Source organism: Juglans regia, chromosome 12 (assembly GCF_001411555.2).
Source record: "Juglans regia cultivar Chandler chromosome 12, Walnut 2.0, whole genome shotgun sequence".
NCBI classification, from domain to species: domain Eukaryota; kingdom Viridiplantae; phylum Streptophyta; class Magnoliopsida; order Fagales; family Juglandaceae; genus Juglans; species Juglans regia.
The window spans coordinates 28,262,001-28,280,242 of record NC_049912.1 but is presented as its reverse complement, the minus strand read 5'-3'; the positions used below and the strand labels follow the sequence as shown (position 1 = coordinate 28,280,242).

The window sequence follows — 18,242 nt, the reverse complement described above, 5'->3', positions numbered from 1 at the left end:
CTCTCACTCTCCCTCTCTATACTTTCTTCAAAGAAAAATATTATTATAAACCGTCATCTGAAAAAGACTCGTGATAGTGAATTCACTGAATTGTATAGTCTCTGTTTGTATAGCCTGTTGGAGATGCTCTAAACGTTACTTTCTCAAAGAATCTCGATCTCCTTTTTAAGTAGGCTCCGACCCAGCTCAGAGTGTTAAACAATCCCCAACATCAGGGCCATTTATCTACAAACCCAGATTTATATATCAACCATATCCCAAAAATAAATTCACCGCCGGGGGAACGCCTCGCAGAAAGTTTTGATTCCCTTAAAAAGAAGAAAAAAATATAATATTTTTCTCCTTTCAGGATTTTGTATTGGTTTTTATAACTGAGAAATAAACGTGGGGTGCGTTTAAAATGAATGTTCATGCAGTAAGATCCTGAAAACCATGTTGTGTACAAAAGTTTCGAGGGAAAACGAAGCGGGAACGGTGCCGGTTTACCTCAATGTGTACGATCTGACGCCCATCAATGGGTATGCCTATTGGTTTGGCCTTGGAGCGTACCATTCTGGTGTACAAGGTCAGTGACGGTACTGTTTTTCTTTCTTCTTTTTCTGCTTCTGTTGTTTTGGTCCTCTTTGAGGTTGTTTTTCATAGATTTGAACTCTGATGATGAAGTTGGCGGTGTGCATTGTTAGTTAGATCTACGCTTCGGTTAGCTTCCCAAGTCCAGATTGCTTTTCTGATCTTTATCTCGTCTTTTCAGTCTGGTTTTGATCATTTTAGTTGATTAGCTGTTACCGTTCGGATTTAAAGCTTGGAGTATAGAAGATAGTTTATTGTGTCTTGTTTGGATGATGAGAAAATTCAAGAAAAATAGGTGTTGCAGAATTGAGTTTTGGATGTTTTGTGTTGTGGTAGCCATGGAAAGACGGCAAAATGTATTCTCAACAGGACGAATAAACATATGAGATGTCTGATGTGAGTACTAAAACTTTCTTAACCTTCAACACCGTGATAAATAAAGTTATTTCTTTTTTGCCCTGCTTTCTATAAATCTATCAGCAATCAAACATAAACAGAGAATCTTCTTCTTTATTTTCAATCTTTAGTATATTTCCTCAATTTTTTTTTTTTCTGGGTTTTTGCTGGATGAACCGCTTGTATATTATATCGTTCTATTAAGGCTTTATATTGGGTATATTTCAGTCCATGGTATTGAGTATGCATTTGGAGCTCATGAGTATCCATCAACTGGAATTTTTGAAGGAGAACCAAAAAAATGCGAAGGATTTACATATAGGAAGACAATCTTGATCGGAAAAACGGGTATGGAGCAGGCGGAGGTGAGAGCAGTCATGGAGGAGCTGGGAGGTGAGTATCGAGGGAATGCATATAATTTGATTACCAAAAACTGCAACCATTTTTGCAATGATGCTTGTGTTAGGCTCACTGGAAATCCAATCCCAAGTTGGGTCAATCGGCTTGCTAGAATCGGTAAGACCCTGTTTGGGTTTTTGTTTTCGTTTCTTTTACTTCAGTCAATGTTTTGGGTTTTTCACTTTGTTGCAGTAGATGCAATGGAGAGGTTCACCTTTGCTTCAATTTCGGGTTTCTGATTCAAGTGGCTGACATGCATGAAGAGCTACTTAAATTATAATGAAGAGTAGCATTCGAGATAGACTCTTATATTTCTTCATAAATAAGCTGCTTTTAAGCACCTCTTGCTTTGAGTTGATTTTGTTTTGGGTTCCAAAATTAACGAGGATTACATCTTTTTATAGGATTTCTTTGCAAATGTGTTATTCCAGCAACTCTAAATTCAACTAAAATAAGGCATCATAGAATCGAAGACAAGCCATGTGAAGAAGAAGAAGAAGAGAAGAAGAAGAAAAAGAAAGTCACAAGCGACTCAAACAGAGTCATATCTTCCAACTCTTCTTCCTCCTCTTCATTGTCTCCTTCTAGCTCCACAATCCGCAGGGGAAGAAGCAGAAACAGAAGCAGACGCAAACGTGCTCTTCCTCCATCTTCGCCTTAGGTTTTGGGTCGAGGAAAAAAAAAAATCTCAAAGGGAAGGAAGGAGGCAAAAATCGTGGATTTATATTTTTCTTTATTCTTTTCAAAGGAACCTCGAAGAGAATCTACATGTTCTTGAGGAACCTCGAAGGCAATGCAGCAAATGCCTGTACGAGTCTACGTTTTTATTCTTTGGGAGGAAAAGTTATGAAATGACTGCAACTTTATCTTTGTTGACCCCATTTTGGTTAAACTGCATGCCATTGCCTTTGGACAGATTCTCCTGTCTGTAGGTAGTTCTTTGAACTCTAATGAGTGGGCGAAACTAATGATTTGATTTGAAAGTAGCAGAACATTAGCAGTTTTCTAACTTTTAATTTACAAACTTTTTTTTTCAAAAAAAAAAAATAATAATAATGGAATCTCTCAACGATTTTTCTTTTCACCTGCAACGACTTAAATGGTTCAAACCATGCGAAATGGAAGGAAATAGCAGGAAAAATGAAATAGCGGAAAAAATAAAATAATGAAAAAAAATGCTTGGCTAGCCAGTTTCACTAACTATATTTGGTCAGCCAAAAAGTTGCAAGCTAAATTTATTGTAGTTTTGTTGAGTTTATTAGGGGGTGTGTTTTTGGCTGGCTACTCAAGTTTTGGCTATATTTTATCTATGACTTTAACTCATTCCAAGTGCTCTAAACGAGTTCCAAGTGCTCTAAACGAGTTCAAAACGTTGTACAGCTTTAAATTGTGTGTATTTCTATTTATTTATAAAGTTTATTTGAATAAAAGATTACAAATGATATATCAAGATTTGGGAAAAAAAATATACCCGTTGTTCTTCACGAAAGGCAGTTTACCTTTCCTCAATGTTTTGCCCGTTCTAATGTTTCAACAACTTTAAATTAATGTTTTTTTACAAGTGGGGAAGAATTAAGGACATTCAAATTAGGGGTGTTACATGCATCTTTCATAGGGTGGGCGGTGGCCCTACCTCTGCATGAGCGGTGGCCCTACCTCTGCATGAGCGAGAGGAGTTGGGCTCTCGAGTCCCAACTCCGCCCCCAAGGCCAAGTGCCCCCCTATTCAGATGCAGGAGGCAAATTGGCCCCGAGGTCATCCGCTCACTGCCTACGATGACGTCATCTTGCCTTGAGAGAGAGCTTTCATAGAGAGATACTCAGGACAATAACTAGAGATAGAGAGAGAGACAGCAAGGACATAATAGAGGATATGAGGAAAAGAGATTGAGAGAGGAAAAAGATAGGGAGAGAAACCATGATGGGGCTGAGGGAGGGCAATTTTAATAACAGAATATGCATTAAAAAGGTTTTTATTAAAAAATATTTTTTTTACTAATATACATAAGGACTGGATGAACGTGAAAATCTCGGGCGTGTTTGGGGGCCCTATCACTGGCTCCTAAAATCGTGTGGGGCTCCACCCGCACACCGACCTTGTGCGGAGGGTGCCCTTGGCCAGCTCAAGCGAGGGCAACCAAGCAAGCCGGATGTAGTAGCCCACCACCCACACCTGATTCAAACACAAGATAAATAGATAATAATAATAATAATAATAATAATAATAATAATGATGATGATGATGATAATAATAATAATATAAAGTATCCCCTCTTGCTAAACCAACGCTATAGGTCCTACTTAAAACTCGAGCATTGGGTAGTCAATCGAGTCATTGTTTCTTCCAACTTGGCTTCAATTCGATACCCTCTTTAACATATTTATAGCTTATTAGGAAATAAGAAAAAGGAGTCGATATAAAGGATCAATGATCTACCTCACCTAAGTAGTAAATTATCTACTATAGCATAACCATAGAACGTCGATCGAGAGGTCCAAAAGACATCATTCTCTCTCGTTTCTGTAAACCAATCGTCGCCTCTATGAGTTTGATTTGTTTGCTAGGGGGAGGGGGGTTGAAGCTTTGGCTTCACCCACCTCCCTCCCTCGCCAACCTTAGTCTCTGTTTAGGTTTTTTTTTTCCCCTTGATTTTTATGTTAGTTTTTCACCGGTTGTAGCAAAACTAGTTGATTTATTGCTTTTCGACGAGTAAAGTCCGCCATGCACCCCGTCACCAGCCTCCCCAGGAGCTGATCTTCAAGGCGGCAGAAGAAATCTGTCTATTCAAGTGGTGCATAAATCTCACGCGAGATCTATGCCGTGCACGAGTTTCACGCACCACCACACCTACAGAAGCTTCCTGCCGCCACGCGCGGCACCATCGGGATCAACGGCGTCGAATCTTCCTGTTCTGTCCTTTCAACCCTCTCCAGGTGTAGTGCATGTACTGCACGCACCACCACAGCCAGTGGTGGCTCCTCGCCGGCGATTTGTCTCAATTTTTGATTGCTACACTATGTTCTCGTTTTCCCTAACCAAAGATCGAGTGAAAGTGGAAGATTGAGTGAAAGTAGAAGTAACTAGGGGTGTAAACCGGACCGAACACTCCATAGGGACCGGACCGGACCAGTAGTTATCGGTCCGGTCCGATCCGGTCGGTCCATTCGGTCCGGCATATTTTTTTTTTTTTAAATCAATTAATAAAAAAATTTTATTTAAAATACTAAATTAAATTAAGTGACTTATTAATATGGATTAGGTAACAAACTCAATAAAAAAATATTTTATATGATCAATGATAATAAATTAAATGAAAATTACATTATTAATTTATATAATTACTATATAATTAACTAATTGATATTATATATTAGTTAATTCATAGAATATTAACAAGTATTAATAACATATTTAAAATTTTATATTGTTAATAGTGAGAGGTTAGATTAAGATATATATAAAATATTGTTAATTTATAGAATATTAACAAGTATTAATAACATATTTAAAATTTTATATTGTTAATTGTATAATTATTATATAAATAATATATATAATTTTTTTTTTATTATTCGGTCGGTCCGGTCCAGTCCGGTCCGAGAAATCTCCACCCAGGGATCGGACCGAAGATCGAAACTTTCATATTCAATGGACCGAAACAGACCATGTATTTGGTCAGTCCGGTCCGGTCCGGACCGAACCGGTCAGTTTCTCCGGTCCGGACCGACCGGTTTACACCCCTAGAAGTAACAATTCCTTCCAGCCAGTCCAAACCAACACGTTGTAGCACACTCCTTTGTATTGTGACTTTTAGCAACAATTTAATAGTCTATTCATTAGATTATTTAAAAATTGTCACTAAACGGTCTCCCCTTGTGAGAATTAGGCGTGAGTCAATTTTTTTGCTCCGATCACTCTCTTTGTTTTTTTTTTTCTACTTTTGTATTGTAATGTGTGTTGGCTTTGAGAAGACGGTAAGAGACTCTTATCCCACTAAACTTGTGTTTTGTATCTGTTAATTTATCTATAAATACTTACTTGCCGAGAGAAAAAGAAAAAAAAAAAGAGTAAATGATTACTTGCAGAGGAATATTAAGGCCTCGTTTGTTTTCAGAGACGAGATAAGATGAGTTGAGATTAAAGTTAAAAAGTTGAATAAAATGTTGTTAGAATATATTTTTTAATATTATTTTTATTTTGAGATTTGAAAAAATTGAATTGTTTATTTTGTTTTATATGGAAATTTAAAAAAATTATAATAATGAGATAAAAAAATTTTAAAATTTCTAAAATTTTAAATTTTATCTATGAAAGTAAACCAGCCCTAAAATTCTTGAGCCTTCATAACAAGTGGAGTCATCTCCTATGTCTTTTCACTCTTCAATCATGTTTGATAACGTCTCTTATTATCCTTTTTTTGCTAAATTATTATTTTTTTATTCTCACTCCCTTTTTTAGGGCACAAACCGTGCTGTGAAACTCTTCGTAATCGGCATCATTCCTTAGCGCCAATCAAGGTAAATTAACATGGAAGTTCTCAATATGAGTTTTTTATTTTTATAATGAAAAATATATCCTAATTCTCAGAATCCATGCTATCGAAAAGATTACACCCCAAATAAAAAATTTATGCACAATCGCACTTAATATTAACCAGATGATCTACTCCAAAATGGATGCATGGGAGAACAAAAGAAAAAAAAAAACCTTAAAATTGAATGAGCTATGTTTAGTTGATTTGAGTGATCTCCACTCACATTTCAAACTAATCATCGATGAAATTCATTATTTTTTCAACTTTTCATAAAAAATGTAAGCTCATCTCAGTTTACTTCATACATATAGACACATTTCAACCTATTTACATTTAAACACATCTTAATAGATTTCACAAAACATTATTTTTGACAAATCAATTCAAATCATCTAAAATTATCTTAATATCCAAACACAACCTTAGTATTTATATTTTGGGGTCATTGACAAAGACATGGGGAACATGGCACCTAGCAATAACATCATCGATTAAGACACGCAGAATAAAGGGTAGTAATGGCTAGAAATCACCTACTGCATCTGTCCATGGAGAAGCGGCCATATACAGCCCGTCTTTCAATCAAAGCAAATATTGAGAGCCACAAGCCAAGGCAGATGGGAGGGAGATAATACGCCATCACAATGAAAGAATTTTTACTAAAAATTGCACAACACAATTATGGGAATTATCGAAGGTATCGAGCCACATCAAGAACTATCATTCTTTAAGAGGAGAAGGCCCAATTGGTTTATTATGGTTGTCCATATTGAAGATAAAACATTAAGATGGAATTCTAACTAGAGAAGTATTGCAGACACATAGGAATTATGTAAAAATTAACTCACAAACTGATGATCTCTTAAATCTACTTTATTATAAAAATAATTTTACAATCTGACGTATTACATCAAGCCACATCGCTTTATGAGTTTACTTTTGTGTAATTTTTTCGTGGCTAAAGTATTTCACTTCCAAAAAATGCCTTGCCAAGTCTATAATTCACATCCATAATTTGATCGCAACAACATAAAAGAGCATATTATAAGCAGGCTTAAAATATTAGTAACTTACAGCAGATAAGGATAGTATGAGCATCCATGTATAAAATGACAGTAGGAGCCGCAACAACAGTGAACAAAAAATATATCAAGACTTTCTTAAGCATTATCTGTAACACAAACAAGTAGCTTCCAAAGGTGAGGAGCTAGGCCATGAATATTATGTTTAAAAGTAAATGGAGAAAAGAAAAAAAAAAAAGAAAAAGAAGGGAAATCCTCAGGCCTTTGATGTGTGTAGTCCGAGGGATCCTGCAAACATAACAGTGAACTTGACAAAAAGTGAGATGCATAAAAAATGTGATGAAAAAAACATTGGGGAAGGGGATTTCAGGCTTACCTACTTCAACAACAATTTTGGTTTACAGCAGGGATATTAATTAGCTCTGCTTTGCTTCCAACCATTCAACAAAATTGTCCAGAATCAAGGGCCAAGCAAGGTTAGGATCATAATTACTAAGGTCCGGAAAGCTTATCTGCAAAAAAATAGTGTCAATGTCAGGTCAGATTTTAAAATGATAAGCCATGAATCAACACACACCCCTCTCGTCTTTTGAAATCCAGCAGCTAAAGAAAATTGTTTCTATATTGGATTTGAAAAGGAGTTGCTCAATAACACAATATCAAATGCAATGTTATTGGTAGCTTAAGACGTCTAGGGAGAAAACTTTTTATTCACCTACAAAATGAATCATTTTCCACTCCATTACCCATTTACTTTTCTGTCTTATTATTAAATTTAAAAATTACCATTCATCTTTAGTCATCAATTTTGTTTGTAGCACCAAACCGTCATGTGGTTTGGTATGATTCATTTTGGAAGAGTTTAGTCCTGATGCCGAGAAAACTTACAGGAAATCGAAATCAGAGGTTCACTGACCAAAACAAACGAAAATAAAAAAAATAAAGGGTCTGATCGTCAGTTAAAATTATACATCTTCCACCAATGCAATTCATTAAAAAGGGAATGCCATGGACTTGGCCTCGAGTTGGATCATAAAAAATATGTAAAGTGAGTCTTACAAAAGCTTTGAAATTGGAAACGTGGAGCTCTATTTACAAATTTTATGACGGTAATGCTTGACTACCCAACTGCTATAGATCTCTCAAACACGAGGTTGTGGTGAATTAATTTAGAATTCATTCAGTGTAAGTTGCAACTAAAAACTTCACCCCAGACAACTCAGTGACCTTTGCACCAGAGATAATTCATTATATGTCAAATTTAGAGTTTTTACTTCTTCATGAAACAGACAGGTACTTACCCACCCATGGGTAGCCCAAGTGGTAAGGGTGAGTTTGTGTGCATGAGCCCCATGTCGCAGGTAATAAATTGTCCGTGTGAGTACACATGCGTACAAATACAGTATAGGTAAAAAAGAAATAAATAGGGAGAAACACAAGCTCTATAACCAAACTTTAAGAGTACCTCATTGCAAAAGCGGTAGAAGCCCATCCATTGGTCCATGTTTATGACCTTGTAATCATTCTGAGTCTGTGTTTGGAACACAAACATACAAGAACCAGTTATTCATTTATTTTGTTTGTGTAGTTGAACATAGAGAGAGAGAACACTACTTGTTATTCATTGATGTTCAACAACATAAACATACTACATGCAAATGACAATTATACTCTCATAAGTTACACTAATTACAACCATATCATCTAACACTCCCCCCTCAAGTTGGTGCATACATATAAACCTATGTCACCACTTAGTATCTTATCCTGAATAAAGTGACAATCAATCCCAATGTGTTTAGTTCTCTCATGGAACACAAGATTAGACGCAATATACACGACAACTTGATTATAAAAAAATAACTGAAGATGGACAAGAATTGGAAACCCACTCTCATCAAGAAAGTGTTGCAATCATGTCAGCTCACTAGCAGTGTGAGCCATTGCTCTGTATTCAGCTTTTGCACTAGACCGAGCTACTATTGTTTGCTTCTTACTCATCCCACAACAGTACAATATCCAGTAGTTGACCTTCTATCTGAATGAGATCTTGCTCAATCAGCATCTGAAAAAACTTCAATTCTAAGATGTCCATTTGATCTACACAACAATCCAAGGCCAGGAACTCATTTAAGATAACGAAGAATATGGACTACAGCACCCCAATGTGAGACTCTGGGTATTTGTAGAAATTGGCTCATTACACTCACTGCATAAGAGATATTAGGTCTAGTGATAGTAAAATAATTCAATTTCCCAACAAGTCTTTAATACCGATATAGATCTCCTAACAACTCCCCTTCCTTTTTCGAGAGTTTACGATTTGGACCCATAGGAGTGTCAATAGGTCGTGTACCTAACATGTCAGTTTCTTCCAGAAGGTCAAATACATAGTTTCTCTAAGATAGGTTAATACCTTTTTTAGATCTACCGACTTCAATTCCAAAAAAGTATCTAAGTTTGCCCACGTCTTTTGTTTGAAACTAATCATGTAAAAATTGTTTCAACCTAGCAATTCCAACTGAGTCACTCCCAGTAATTACAATGTCATCCACATATACAACAAACAAGATATGACTTGTATCACTATGTAGGTGAAGTACCGAATGGTCTGTTTGGCATCTATGAAGACCAAATGCCAATACAACATCTAAGAACCTCCCAAACCATGCTCGAGAAGATTGTTTCAAACCGTATAATGCATTTTTTAACTTGCACACAGTACCTCGACACTCCACCTGAGCAACAAACCCAGGTAGTTGCTCCATATACACTTCCTCATTTAAGTCGCCATGTAGGAATGCATTTTTAACATCCAAATGAAATAAGGACCAATCCAAATTAGCAGCAAGAGAAATCAATACTCGAACGGAAGAAATTTTGGCAACCGAGGAGAAAGCCTCATCGTAATCAATGCCATAAATTTGAGTGCAACCCTTAGCAACCAAGCAAGCTTTTAGACGTTCCATAGAACCATCATAATGGAATTTGATTGTATATACCCATCTATAACTAATAGGTTGTTTACCAGGTGATAGAGGAACAAGATCCCATGTCCCATTATGGTGAAGAACATCCATTTCATTTTTCATAGCTGTCCTCCATCCCAGATTAGATAAAGCATCTAGAATTTTCTTAGGATCAAAAAGTTTTGAAAGTTGAAAAGTAAAACATGAAAATGATGGAGCTAAGGTATGACAAGAGAAATATTGGCTAATCTGATGTTGAGTAACACAGGAACGAATACTTTTTTGGAGAGCAATAGGTGGAAACTCTAAAGCACTAGGTAACTTAGGATCTGAAGATGGAGAAAATATTGGTGGAGGCATGGGAGCCGAGGGTCGCAAGCGACGCGAGTACACCTGTAAAAGAACAAGGGAAGGCACCGAGGGAGGTTGGGTAAAAGTGGGTAAGTGTGCATAAGAAAGGGTAAGAGTAGGTAATGGTAGAGGATCACACTCAACAACCGAAGATGTGTCAGAGAAATAGTGTATGGACTCAAAGAAGGTTACATCAACACTCGTGAAGTAACGTCTAAGAATAGGACTATAGCAACGATATCTTTTTTGAGTTTGGAAATAACCAACAAAAAACACTTGGTAGCATGTGGATCAAGCTTATCAAAATCTGGGTCAAGGTTATAAACATAGCAAACACAACCAAAGATTTTTGGAGGGAGATAAAAGATGGAGAGGAAGGGAACAAGATGGAGAAGGGAGAGGAACCATCGAGGACTGATGAAGGCATATGGTTAATAAGGCGACACGCAATAAGAACACCGTCACTCCAAAAACGTTTAGGAACACGCATGTGCAGTAAAAGTGCTCGGGTTACATCGAACAAATAGCGATTTTTGCATTCACCCATTCCATTTTATTGGGGATGTATAAGAGCATGAAGTTTGATGAACAATTCATTTATTACTTAAGTAGCAAAGGCACTAGATTGACATTTTTTAGCATTGTCAAAATGCAAAACTTGAATTTTTTGTCTAAATTGAGTTTTAATTTCTTCCCGAAAGACTTTGAATATAGAAAAAAGTTCAGATCGTGCTTTCATCGGAAACAACCATGTTATACGAGAATAGTCATCAACAAATGTAACAAAATACTAAAATTTATTTGATACAATGTTGATTGGTCCCCATATATAAGAAACTAATTCAAAATGACTAGATGCTCGATTATCAACTTGAGGTACAAAAGACACGATGGTGTTTGCTAAGCTGACATGCTGCATAAGGAAAAGAAGACACATTTCCAATATTCCTAACTTGTCGTTTCAAAAGAGAGAGAGATAAGTGTCCAAGGTGGCAATGCCATTCAAAAGTAGATGATGATGAAGATGTGAGGGCTCGAGTGGGTGACTGTTTGACATCAAGGTAATACAGACCACCATCTCTATGCCCCGTACCAATCTTCTTCCCTGTATTGAGATCCTGAAAGATACATATAGAGGGATAAAAGGTCACAGAACATTGAAGAGTTTGAGTAATTTTACTAATGGACAACAAACTAAAGGGAAAACTAGGAGCGTATAGAACATATGACAAGGATATAGAATCAATGAGCTTAGTGGATCCAATGCCTGTAACTTTAGCAAGAGAACCATTAGCAAGAGTCTCTTTGGAAATGTCATAGTATCTAACTTAGATAAGGAATAAGACAAACCGGTCAGATGTTCATTCGCTCATGAATCGATGATCCATGGATCTTGAATAGATGAGACAAAACATGCGAATGTTGTACCTGAATAAGCAAGAGTAGCTATGGAAGATGAAGCCGCTTGTATGCGACTCAAAAACTGATCATGCTCATCATTCGATATGCTAATTATCTCTGGAGTCAGGTTGGAGCTTGTTGACAGTGATGTAGCATCTTGGCAAATAGCCTGATTAGTAGGCCCAGATGGTCTACCATGTAGATCCCAACAATAGTCCACCGAGTGGTTAGTCTGACCACAATGGGTGCACTTACGAGATTCACGACCTCGAGTGCAATTACCTCTGGCATCATGTCCCCCATGTGCACCTCTACCACCCTGGCCTCCACGTCCACCAAGAGCAACATAGGAAGCAACTAAAGCGGATATCTCATTACTCTGATCAAAAGATAACTGAGATCCTTGTCCAGATAATGTGGCTTGCTGAAGTCGGGAGAACACATCAAGAAATGAGGGAAGCTGTGGACTAGCCAAAATTTGAGAACGCACCGATTCATACTCAGGTTTTAAGCTAACAAGAAATTGAACAACATTAAACTTTTCACGTTGCTGTAGCATACTTGAAACATCAAAAGTGATAGGTTGATATATTTTGAGTTCTTTACATATGCTCATCACTTGAGAATAATATTTTTCCAAGCCCAAAGCACCATGTTCCAACCCAAGAATTGTTGACACAACTCATAAAAATGGGTTATGTTCCTAGTACCCGAATACATCTGTTTGAGATACCTCCATATCTCTTGAGCGGTGTCAAAATGTATTAAGCTAGTGCAAATATTAGGCTCAATACTGATCAACATCAGGAACAAGATTTGAGCATCTTCTTGCTCCCACCGAGCAAATGTAGAACTAGTTGAGTCAGGCATTGGATCAACCAAATGAGTACGAAGAAGACCATTGCCTTTTAAAAACATTTTAACACATTTTGACCACAAGATATAGTTTTTTACATTCAACTTCACCGAAGTCATAGACATATTAAAGTTTGGTGCAAGAGACAGTGACTCAAATTTAGTTGCCATGGATAAAAAATATCACAACAATTCAACTTGGAGACAAAGAATCCACACAAAATATGAAATATAGATGAAAAACCGAGAAATACAATCTGGAAAAGTATAAACCCAGCTTAAGAACCCAAATTTCGGATCTGTATCAGGTGGAATATGCCTGTACGGGTCAAAACAAGCACGTATCGGCTCAGAATCGGCCTGTATAGTGTCTGAACCGGGATGTATTGGGACTGAACCGGCCTGTATCGGATTATATCGGTCTGTATCGGGTATGTTTCGGGTATTGCTGGTACCGGCTTCAAAACTGACCTTAAAGGGGAATAAGTTATCCTAAACGAGGATAAGTGAAGCTGGGTTTACTGTATTCTTGTTACTAAACGGGTGTTATTCCGGATAGGAATAAGCTTTTACTCTAAGTTGGGGGGATACGCAGTCGAGGATTGGATAGTTGAGACCTGCAACCAAACACCCTGCGACTTCGACGTCGCCGGCGATAAACAGGCCTTCCAGCAACCGATGACGATGGGAAGCTCATCGGAGTGCACAAACAACGCCAACGAGCTCGATTATGGTACCCAGTACCAGAGACGACACCTGAAGTCACCAGAAATATCTTGAAAATAAAAAAGCCGCCGGCCGCCAACGATGAAGAGGAAAAACGAAAAATCACACTAACCACCACAGACAACGATGGTGATACCACACTAACCACCACTAGTTCCATTGCACAATCACCACCAACCAACTACTCAACTCTCTGATACCATGTAGTCGAACAGAGAGAGAATACTACTTGTTATTCATTGATGTTCAAAAGCATATACATACTACATACAAATGACAATTATACTCTCATAAGTTATACTAACTACAACCATGTCCTCTAACAGTTTGCATATGAGAGAGAAAGAGAAGGTTATGTATGATCAAGCATTTCAAAATATTAGCATCACCTATAAAGAGGATGTTTGCTTTCTAGTCTAAGCCTATCAAACCAATCTGTTTGTAACCACATCATACTTCTTAAAAGGGGTAAGATAGATCTCCACAGTCTCAGCAGAAAAGCGAAACAAGTCAGCAATTCAATTCTAATTTTCATGGAATATGGCAGAGTTCATTGGTATAACAATGCCAAGCAGTGTATCATTAAGCTGGAAAACTAGAGTGAAGCTGGAACTATACATATTTAGCAGCTTACATTGAAGTGAAACCTTCCCTCACAACTATACAAGAGGGCTGCAGATCTATCAATCACGACAGTCAATAAATAACATAACCGAACAACTATAACTGTGAAAAAATGACAAAAAAAAAAAGAAAGAGGAAATACTTCAACTTAGGCATCACTCACCTTTAAATACTGAATAAACAAGTCGACCTGTGCGTGAAATTGGGAGCCTAAAACGAGATCCAATAATTCGCATATGCTCTCTATATCTATGCTCTTTTGTTTCTCCTCTGGCAGAATAAATAACAGGTGGTTGAAAGTAGAAGTAGGAAACTATTATGAAATAAAAATCTATATATATGTTTCGAGATTGAACGAAATGGCGCCAAAAAATTGTACCTGTTAAACAATATCGAAATGCATAGGAATAGAAATCCAAAAAGGTCGATGGCCTCTTAACCTTCTCAGGGAATATTTGAAAAATGGAAAAATTAGTACACTTGCAACCTTTTTTTCTTTAACATCATCAGTAGCATCATAGCATCTTATGCATGTTATAAACATATCTAATTGCTGGTAAGTTTCCAGAAAGAAAACTTCTTTTTTTAGTTAGTATCTGAAAGAAAACTAGTTCAGATATTTACCTCTTTCTCCAGCTCTGGGAGTGCCTTTTTTAATTTATTTATAGTGTCAGCCCTCAGTGCTTTAAGGCCTCTTCGCCACTCTTCCTGTAAAATAAGTAGCATCATCTCAATATATGAATGAACGTAATAAACAGGCAACATGGTGTCTAGAGTATGAAAAACACGAAGAATTGAACAGGAGTAAGAAGAAGAATGCCCTACATTTCTTCATGGTGATGTATTAGTTTGTGTTAGTGTTAGTATTAGTTTACTTGTGCATGCTTGAAATATATTGCTTGTCTACTTGGTGATGTTTTGAGCTTTTTATAAAAATTCCTAGATGCTTTTCGATGATCTATGGTGATGTTGACAAGTATATAAAAATTTTCAAAGAGTATTGAAAACAATAATTTTCTATTATGTTCATGTAACAATGTAATAAAAAAAGATGAAAAAAAAAGAACAGAAAGGGAAATGCTGTAAATAAAATATCCTTACCAGGATAAAATATCCCTGTTTTTCCGCTTTCATTTTCCTGAAACGTGTAGCCATCAATTTTAATAAATGGGCTAGAGGGTGAAATATAAGGACAGAAATATACAATAACTCTATAAAAAGCTTACCAGGCAAGCATCAAGATCCTCACATCAGTATGATCTACTTCCATATCCGAACAAAGAGTTTCAATTCCCTCTGGGCTGTTAAAAGAAAAAAAATAGTACGTATATTAGGATTGTGCTTGCATTTCCAACATGAAAAAAAGCTTCCTATATAGAAAAGTTAAGAGACAGATTTTGACACCAAAGCTAGTCATCATAAAGGTTGGGTGAAATAAATCAAGTTTCTATTATAAATAATAATTGGATAATTTTTTTTTTTTATAAGTAACAAGTAATTGGATAAATATAATACATCCTCAAGATTACAACCAAAAATCTAAAAAAGCTATGGAATCAAAGAAAGAATCACATTATATAAAGCCCAAAAGGCAGCCAGTAATGCAATGAAGGAAGGCAAAAGCAGTTCAGCAAGTTCCTAGCGAGCTCCAAAGAAGAACTTCCCTCTATTCACACCATTCTCATGATGACCAAAATTACCTTTCGACATAGCAAACATATACCTAGCCATGCCTTTGAATGAACACATCAGCCTAAGTGAAGTCGAAATCTATGTAGAGGTTTAACAAGTTGTACATGACTAGCCAAAAGAATGTACAAATCAGCCTAGCATGCCTTCAAATTTAAATAAATAAAGCCGAGTAAATAATTACATATAAAATTAAGTGCCAACCAAAACTGGATTACAAGTACTCTGTAATACTTAAATTGGAAAATACAACTTTAAGTTTTAAACAATTTAAAAGGCAAACAGTCAAATACTAAAGCTACAGATAAGAATCTGAATTTCGATAGAGTAGACTTACTCAATCATACCAGAAGACCTATTTGCATATGAATGAAATAGATTATCAATTCGTTCCAACTCTTTTGAAGTTGCTTTACTTGAGGCTGAAAAGATGAGATTGATACTGTTATAAAAACTGGAACCTGAGTATTAGAACAAAAAATTGACCAATGAAATAGTTGACCACAAATACATAAGCGATGGAATGATACATTTTTATTTCAATGTATTCATAACGGCTATCACGCAACTCAACTAAGCCATAATTGGGCTCTGTGGATCCTCCTCATCCATTAAATGGGACTTAAGATGGAGCATACACATCTAAATTTAATTGTCCTCCCATATATAAGAAAGCTGTTCACACGTTTTCCAATCCATGCAATAATTTACCCAACTATTTCTCACTGAAATATCTGCAAAATTCTCAGAAAAAGAAAAATGAACGGCCTGTTACCAAACTTCAAGTTCTGCATCATTTCCAGATCATTCCACTAGCACCCTACGATCATATAACAAGAGAATAGACACTAATACTTTGTTTGGTCATATATAGAAAGTGGGGTAAGGACAAAAGTAATAATATCGATAATTTTTTAAGGTTTTCTTCCTTAAACTTAACATACTCTCCAAATCTCATCTATTTTACAGAGGTAATTTCAGTTGGAACAGAGGAAATGTCAACCTACTTTACTCACAATTCCCTTTATTTTGGCTTCCATGAGGAGCCATATCTAAAAAAGAAAAGAACTGCAATGTTTCTTTTTCTTCTCTTTGCTCAAATTTGCTTTTATCCCTAACAAGCTCTGATTCCTTTTCGATAAAATGGTTGACGATGGATAATCTACGGAAATGTAGGGTGATCATAGTAGATTGGTGTTGTACATAGTAGATTGGTGTTGTACGTGTAGGAAAAATGGTGAAACTATGGATCATCTACTGTAGCATTGTGAGGTTGCTAGAACGTTATGGAATGAAGTGTTCAACAGATTAGAGTTAGCTTGAGTTATGCCTACCACAGTGATAGAGCTCGTGGCCAGTTGGACAAATCTCGAAATGACTGGACGTTTTGAAGACAATGAGCGTTCATCAGAAGAACTTATATTATTTTTTGTCAACACTCTTTTTCTTTGGGCCACAACTGTAGATTTTTGTGGCCTCGATTTTCTTGAATTTCTTGTTTCCATTTCCTCACCCTAAATACGTGTTACCTTTTGTATACCACCTTGTGTACTTGAGCTATGTCTATTCATATCAATATAATCGTTTACTTATAAATTAAAAAATGATGGGACCTCTATAAACGTAAAGAGAACTTCTCTACACTCCCATGGGATTCTCTCTCCAGATTTTTACAAGAACGACATTTTCTTGAACCTTTTTCCAACTCTATTTTCTCTATTGTATTGAGGACAAAGTGAGACTATGAGAGATTGTAAAATCACCTAATAGAGTAGATTTTGCCATCAGACGACCCGTAATATAGAATTTTATGTCAAACCACCTAAATCCATGTGTCTCTCTTTATTCAATGCAAAAGTATGAGCCATTCAATTGTACCATATGCACACATGATAAATGAAAGAATTAAATTCAAAACACGAGCTCGTGAACAACAGAATTCATTTTCAAATCACAATTCACATTTAACACCGAAGATTAACCTCAAATTCAGAGAAAAAAGAATTAAGAACGGAATTCAACGGAACAAATTGAACCGTAGGAAAGAGTTAGGGTAGAGGGAGAGGATCGAATACCGGAGCGGAAGATATCGGTGGGTAAAGAATTGGCCGACGACGTCGAATTTGGTTGACCCGTTTTCCTGGATGCAGAACGTCGCATCTTCAGGAATTCCAGCGAGACAGGATCGGAGAATCAAGACCAAACCCCGATGAGCGAAGAAGCTAATCGTCGCTCGGAAACTCTGCTATGCGGAACGCCAAATCCAGAGAGAGAAAGAGAGAAGGGGGGAGGGGGGGTTTTCTTGTTTGGTTTACTCGGTTTTCTGAGTGTATATATTTATAAAAAGAAATAAAAATGACGTGATATTGTGTCAGTGGGCTGCGTAACTTTCAAGGGCGGTCGGGTTTTGTTCGATAGATTGATTGCCCGCCCGCCCATTGGATTGTTCGTTCCGGTTCAAAGTTTCCGTACACTGATCAAATTGATATTCACACGTGTAAGATTTCCCATAACACACTTTATTTCTAGATTCTGCTATCATTCTCATACGTTACATACTATATTTATTTTATTTTAATTTAATTTAATTTATTTTTCTTAAATTAATTAAAATTTTTAACTCATCATCTATATACTATATATTTGATAAATTTGATAAGAGAAAAAAATTAAAAATTAAAAAATTATATGTGATGTATGAGAATG

The 18,242-nt window shown here is 36.5% G+C and overlaps 2 protein-coding genes across 9 annotated transcripts; one reads left to right on the top strand and one right to left on the bottom strand.

Annotated features, from left to right (window-relative positions):
* The first annotated feature begins 28 nt into the window (after positions 1–28).
* On the top strand, positions 29–2,295 carry LOC109012072 (deSI-like protein At4g17486). 3 transcript variants are annotated; one of them, XM_018993525.2, is made up of 3 exons: positions 29–565; positions 1,255–1,482; positions 1,770–2,293. In XM_018993525.2, the coding sequence occupies exons 1-3, from the start codon at positions 433–435 to the stop codon at positions 2,024–2,026; spliced, it is 618 nt and encodes a 205-aa protein (XP_018849070.1). In that variant the 5' UTR covers positions 29–432; the 3' UTR covers positions 2,027–2,293. The 3 variants fall into 3 exon arrangements, with proteins under 3 accessions (XP_018849070.1, XP_018849069.1, XP_018849071.1); XM_018993524.2 differs by having other exon boundaries at positions 31–565; positions 1,195–1,482; positions 1,770–2,283; XM_018993526.2 differs by having other exon boundaries at positions 476–575; positions 1,195–1,482; positions 1,770–2,295.
* A 4,618-nt stretch (positions 2,296–6,913) lies between these two features.
* On the bottom strand, positions 6,914–17,844 carry LOC108983749 (DCN1-like protein 4). 6 transcript variants are annotated; one of them, XM_018955502.2, is made up of 10 exons: positions 17,612–17,844; positions 15,874–15,958; positions 15,074–15,148; positions 14,949–14,985; positions 14,472–14,555; positions 14,227–14,287; positions 14,011–14,117; positions 8,387–8,452; positions 7,298–7,433; positions 6,914–7,209 (listed from the first exon to the last, which is right to left on the bottom strand). In XM_018955502.2, the coding sequence occupies exons 1-9, from the start codon at positions 17,694–17,696 to the stop codon at positions 7,338–7,340; spliced, it is 696 nt and encodes a 231-aa protein (XP_018811047.1). In that variant the 5' UTR covers positions 17,697–17,844; the 3' UTR covers positions 6,914–7,209; positions 7,298–7,337. The 6 variants fall into 6 exon arrangements, with proteins under 6 accessions (XP_018811047.1, XP_035539283.1, XP_035539284.1 ...); XM_035683390.1 differs by having other exon boundaries at positions 7,302–7,433; XM_035683391.1 differs by having other exon boundaries at positions 6,914–7,228; positions 17,612–17,835.
* Positions 17,845–18,242: the final 398 nt, after the last annotated feature.